Source organism: Puma concolor, chromosome C1, assembly GCF_028749965.1.
Source record: "Puma concolor isolate L17-30 chromosome C1, mPumCon1.1.hap2, whole genome shotgun sequence".
Lineage (NCBI taxonomy): Eukaryota > Metazoa > Chordata > Mammalia > Carnivora > Felidae > Puma > Puma concolor.
This window is the reverse complement of record NC_141674.1, coordinates 106,068,762-106,074,761: the sequence shown is the minus strand read 5'-3', so window position 1 is coordinate 106,074,761 and position 6,000 is coordinate 106,068,762. Positions and strand designations below refer to the sequence as shown.

The following is a 6,000-nucleotide window of genomic DNA, read 5'->3' as shown; positions in this document are numbered from 1 at the left end:
AAAGTTAACTTCCTCATTGTGAATACCTCACGTGACAAGGTCTGATTTCTTTTTGAAATCAATCTAACTGAAGTCTCTTTGCTGCCTTAAAATCTTTGGAGAGGGTCCACCCGCAAGTATGCTTAGTATGGGAGCTCCTGCCTGTTCTATCATGTATGTACTGTCTGTTCTTTTTCTCCCATTTGACCTTTAAACCCTCTGTTTATGTTTTTAACTTGCTGTATCTGCCAGGGTTTAAATCTTTGCTTTCAGGAAGTAAACTAAAAAATCGTGCCACTCAACTTGCCTCTTCTTTTTTTGACTAAAAAGAATCTATTTTTGAGAAGTTAATGTCTGCTTGCACATCTAAACCTGAGGCTGAAATGTAGCTTTCTTTGGAATATAATGTGAAGATTTACATGGTTAAAATTCCAGCCGTTTTGAATGAAAAAGAAACAGAAAAGAAACTATAATCCAGTTTGAAGGAGATAGTCACTGAATTTCTGTTAAAGTCTTTTTGTATTAAATATAGAAGTGGTGTTTTCAAAAGTAAAATGCTTCCTTTGAAGTAGGTATTTTGATTGTTGGAAAAAAATGGTTAAAAACATAAACTGACTCTAGGATTTGAAAGCAATACATGGGAGTTGTCTTTCAACTACCTCTAAATGTTGTGGATATTTAAATAGACCAGAAGAACCCATATATCCAAAAGTTATGAGGATAAACTGATTTTTCAAAGGTTTGCCCTCTTCTTAAGGATGAGGGTGTCCTGGGAGGATTTCCCTTGATTGGATTTATTGGCTAATCTTGTAAAAGTCCCTGCTCCCTCTGCTCCTACCTCTTACCCAATTCCTCCTACCTTGGATGAATGGTATACCAGACAGCAGGAAATTTCTGAAAATCACTTTTTAAAGTGCTACTAAGTATTGGAAGTGGTACTCTAGTCATAAATCATAAATTCCTGTGACAATATATCCCAGAAAGTTTCCTGTATAATTCTGATTTGTATTCTCCCCATGACAGACTTTACATTGCTATTTTTTTAATGGAAAAATATCGTCACAATATATGCAGCTAATAACTACTCTTCTTATGTTACCTTTCCTTCAACAGCATGAAATGTCTGGTTTGGGTGCTCCTGGTGTGCGCCTATGCATTGGCACAAGCACATAAAGATCCCACTCTGGATCATCACTGGAATCTCTGGAAGAAAACGTATGGCAAACAGTACAAGGAAAAGGTAGGTGGGACAGTCACTTGGGCAATTTGCTTTTACTTGAGTAGCCTATGCTTTCTCCTCCTCAAAACTATATTCTTACGAGCAATGTTTTCCATAAATGCTAATGTGCTCATTTCTTGCCAGATTCTATTCTTGGTACTAGAGACATAGCAGGAAACAAAATGAAGTTCCTGTTTTTGTGCGGCTCATATCCTAGTAGGAGAGACAGGAACTAGGTAAAGAAGAAGCAGATATGGTATGTGAGGTGGTGATAAGTGCAGTACAGAAAAATCAAGTAAGGCACGGGGGTCTCGTGAGACCTAGTGCCAAAGGGCTCTGGTAGACAGCTGTGAAAGGTTGGAAGTGACTATTCTCTGCATATGATAGAACGCTCAGGGAATCACTCTCCTCGAAGGTGACCTGTGAGCTGAGAATTCATAGAAGCCAGGGAGCAGTCATAACCACAATGAACGTTCCAGGTCAAGGGGAATAGAGTGCATGTTCAAGGACCAAAAGACCTTATTTCAGTCCCTGGTGCATAGAAACGCTACCAGATGGTTTTGACTCTCACTTCCCACTTTGTACTTTTGTTTTGTTTTTATTTCAAAGCATACTTATTGATTTTTAAGACCTTAACCCTAGTGCTTCAAATAACTAAGTCCTATAACTATATAATATTCCTGAGTTTGGGGGTGCCTGGCTGGCTCAGTCAGTAGAGCGTGTGACTCTTAATCTCAGAGTCGTAAATTCAAGCTCCATGGCGGGCGTGGAGGCTACTTTAAAAATTTTTTTTTTCTGAGGGCCACCAGGCTGGCACAGTCAGTGGAGCATGCTACTTTTGATCTCAGGGTTGTGGATTCAAGCCTCATGTTCGGTATAGAGATTACTTAAAAATAGAATCTTTAAGTGGCCCCTGGGTGGCTCAGTCAGTTAAGAGTCCAACTTCGGTTCAGGTCATGATCTCACAGTTCATGAGTTCGAGCCCCGTGTTGGGCTCTGTGCTGACCGCTCAGAGCCTGGAGCTTGCTTCAGATTCTGTGTCTCCCTCTCTCTCTGCCCCTCCCCTGTTCACACCCTGTCTCTCTCTTTAAAAACTAAGCATTAAAAAATTAAAAATGGAATCTTTAAAATATATATATTTCTGAATTTGTAAGCAATAATTATGTATTTATTTATTTGATGTATTATTTTCATATAAAAATGACGCTTTTAGGGGTGCCTGGGTGGCTCAGTCGGTTGAGCGTCCGACTTCAGCTCAGGTCACGATCTCGCGGTCCGTGAGTTCGAGCCCCGCGTCGGCTCTGGGCTGATGGCTCGGAGCCTGGAGCCTGCTTCCGATTCTGTGTCTCCCTCTCTCTCTGCCCCTCCCCCGTTCATGCTCTGTCTCTCTCTGTCTCAAAAATAAATAAACGTTAAAAATTTTTTTTAAAAAAATGACGCTTTTAGTAAGATGTGGACTCTGAGTTGTTTTCTTAGTAATGATGAGTTTTACCCTCATTCAATCCCCTTTAGAACCAGGCCTCCAATTTCAAGGTTAACTACAGTGAGATGTTCAGTTAGCACCACTATCTGATTAAATGAATGCTATCTCTCTTTTTAATGATTCTAGTCCCTTGGAAGGGATGAAAATGACTTTTGATTAGTATCCTGTTTATAATCTATCTCAAAGTTCAAATACATAATGCTATTGGACACTTAATAGACTACAGTATAGTGTAAACATGACTTCTCTATGCACTGGGAAACCAAAAAATTCATTTGACTCCCTTTATTGTGATATTTACTTTACTGCAATGGTCTGGAACTGAACCTACAATATCTCTAAGGTATGCCTGTGACTATGTTCGTTTTCCTTATATTTTAGAATGAGGAGGTAGCACGGCGTCTTATCTGGGAAAAGAATCTAAAATTTGTGATGCTTCACAATCTGGAACATTCAATGGGAATGCATTCTTATGATCTAGGCATGAACCATCTGGGAGACATGGTAAGTAAATTACAAATAGTCCTACTTTCATCTCTGGGTACGCATGATTTCCATCTCCCAAAAGGCAATTTGAAGGTAAACAGCAAAGGAATATATCTATATGTGTACAAAGTTAGAAAACAGTAGAATTTAAGGACATGAGAATTTGCAGATGCCTTGTTTAATCCTATTGTAACCATTTCCCTTAAAAAATGTTTAAAGAAATATTTGAAGCTCATAGGCTACTACTGCTTTTGCTTATTTTTTTTAATTAATTCTAGAAAGCGTTGTCCAAAGATTACTCACAATCTTTTAGAGTTAAGTTACCATACTTATGTAAGCCTAAACCGGTAATACAATATGGTCCACCTGCTGTCTTCATGAGGGAATGTCGGTATTTAATATCACAAACACTCCCCCATTAGTTTTTAGATTTTTTTCTATCCTATGAAACTTTACCACTGTGGCCAAAATTAAAAACCACAGTACCTCTTGGAAGAGAACACCCCAGGTGGATTAAATTCCTACTTAGATGCAGGCATCTCCTTTGTAATTCTTTCTCACGAAGAAAACCGGTTCCGTCCACTTTTTAGACAGTCCTCTTATAAAATTCTGCCTTGCTTTAAACCAAAAATCTGCTTCCCTGTAACTGCTAGTTTCTACCACTTTATTCTTCCTCTTCCCAATGCCTAACTGGGTGCTAAGGCAAGTCGTGAAAGAGACCCTGATAATTCGCCTATCAGATGGTTAGCAGTACCTATGTTGGCCACAACTACCGCTAATTTTTCTCCATTGTCAAATATATTCACAGTTACGATTATTAGAATATTGAAAAGGTCATAAGTGAAAGGAGATACATATATTTGCCTTGTAGACCAGTGAAGAAGTGATATCTTTGATGGGTTGCCTGAGAGTTCCCAGCCAATGGCAGAGAAATGTCACTTACAAGTCAAATTCTAATCAGAAATTGCCTGATTCTGTGGACTGGAGAGAGAAGGGGTGTGTTACTGAAGTGAAATACCAGGTGAGTATTGTCACCCCAGGCCTCTGTACCCCAGGAAGGGCTCTCTCTTCCATCAATATTTAGTCTAGCTACATAATTTGGCAGTGAATCTTCCTTATGTTAGTTCTGATTATTTTTTTTTCTCATCTTTCCAACGAAATTATAAGTTCCCTGAGGACAATGATCACATATCATACTTTATTTGTATTCTCCAATTTAGTCCTTGTTTAGTCTTACTGTGACCACTTTCCTTAACAAAATTTCTAGAGGAATATTTGAAATTCACAAGCTACTGTTGCTTTTGTTTTTTATTAATTCTGGAAATCATTCATTAAAGATTAATTAATTAATTAAAGATTACTCACAATCTTTTAGAGTAAGTTACCATACTTCTGCAAATCTAAATTGATACTAGACTTAGAACACCAATGGCTAGAGCCACGTAAACAAAACTGTCAACTAAGCAAATATGTCTTTAAGACAGACTTTTTTTTTAATGTTTATTTATTTTTGCGTGAGAGAGAGACAGACACAGCGTGAGTGGGGAGGGGCAAAGAGAGAGACGCAGAATCCGAAGCAGGCTCCAGGCTCTGAGCTATCAGCACAGAGCCCAACGTGGGGCTTGAACTCATGAACTGTGAGATCATCACCTGAGCTGAAGTCGGACTCAACCAACAGAGCCACCTAGGCACCCCTAAGGCAGACTTTTAGTGCTCCTACTATCCATCAACTGACTGGACCCTCCACCAAGCCAATTGCTTGACAAACAATATTGTGTGTGTGAGAGAATATCAGGAAGTTTCTCTCTCCATTTCAGAGTTGAAGGAGAGGAAAAATCTAGAGCTAAGAGTAGCCTGTAAATTGTACCAACTTTACTCATGACCAGGCTTGCATTGTTAGAGTAAGAAATACAGTATGCATTTTGTAAATTCATTCCTATGATTTTGTATTTCCTTTAGTTTGCTTGTTTTTGTTTTTTAAAGGCAGCCAAGATCCTAAATTAGTTAGGGATAACTAAGGGTAAAACCCATGTATCACCTTAGAGGTCAGAGGAAGGGAGAGAAATCAGTGTTCTGAGCAGCTGCCCCAGCTGGTGACCAATGAAGAAAGTAAAACTTAAGAAGTGAATGGTACTGGGGCGCCTGGGTGGCTCAGTCGGTTAAGCATCTGGCTTTGGGCCAGGTCATGATCTCACAGTTCGTGTTGTTCGTGTGGTTCATGTAGTGCGGTTCATGTGTTTCAGCCCCACATTGGGCTCCCTGCTGTTATCACAGAGCCCACTTGGGATCCTCTCTTTCTCCCTCTCTCTGCTCCTTCCCCACTCACTCTCTCAAAACGAACAAACAAGCAAACAAACAAACAAATAAAATTGTAAAAAGAAGTGAATTGTGCTGCTAATATCTTGTTCTTTTCTACCTGGAAAATTTTCTTGCAATTTGTTTTGGGTTTCTTACTAGAGCTTCTCTACAATAAAAGTGTGGGAAGATGCAATAAACTACACATTGAAATGTTAACTACAAATAACTTAATGAGCTCTTTTCCCTGGGTGCTTGCATTCAAATGGGTGATTTTGCTTTAATCAAAAGCAAATTCAATTTCCTTCCTTTGGGTGGAAAGCAAAGCGGAATGAAGGAAGAAATGAAAGAGAACAATTATGATAGGGCCCTGGACCTTTTTTAACTAAAGCAGCTTCGTGTTCTTCTGTTTCTTTATGCTTCCCTGAAAAATACCTTTTTAAAATTTTATCTATTTTATTATTTTTTTTTTATTTTAGAGAGAGCAAGGGGGTGGGGGCAGAGGGAGAGAGTCTTAAGCAGGCTCCACACTCAACAC

At 39.1% G+C, this 6,000-nt stretch overlaps 1 protein-coding gene across 3 annotated transcripts in view; it reads left to right on the top strand.

Moving 5' to 3' along the window:
* CTSS (cathepsin S) overlaps positions 1–6,000 on the top strand; it is a 29,775-nt gene continuing 23,775 nt past the window's right edge. For all 3 annotated transcript variants that reach the window (XM_086718133.1, XM_086718134.1, XM_025935303.2), the window contains exons 1-4: positions 1–153; positions 1,093–1,219; positions 3,063–3,185; positions 4,039–4,188. In XM_086718133.1, the coding sequence (XP_086574259.1) occupies positions 119–153; positions 1,093–1,219; positions 3,063–3,185; positions 4,039–4,188 (435 nt within the window). In that variant the 5' untranslated portion in view covers positions 1–118. The remainder of the gene's footprint in view (positions 154–1,092; positions 1,220–3,062; positions 3,186–4,038; positions 4,189–6,000) is intronic.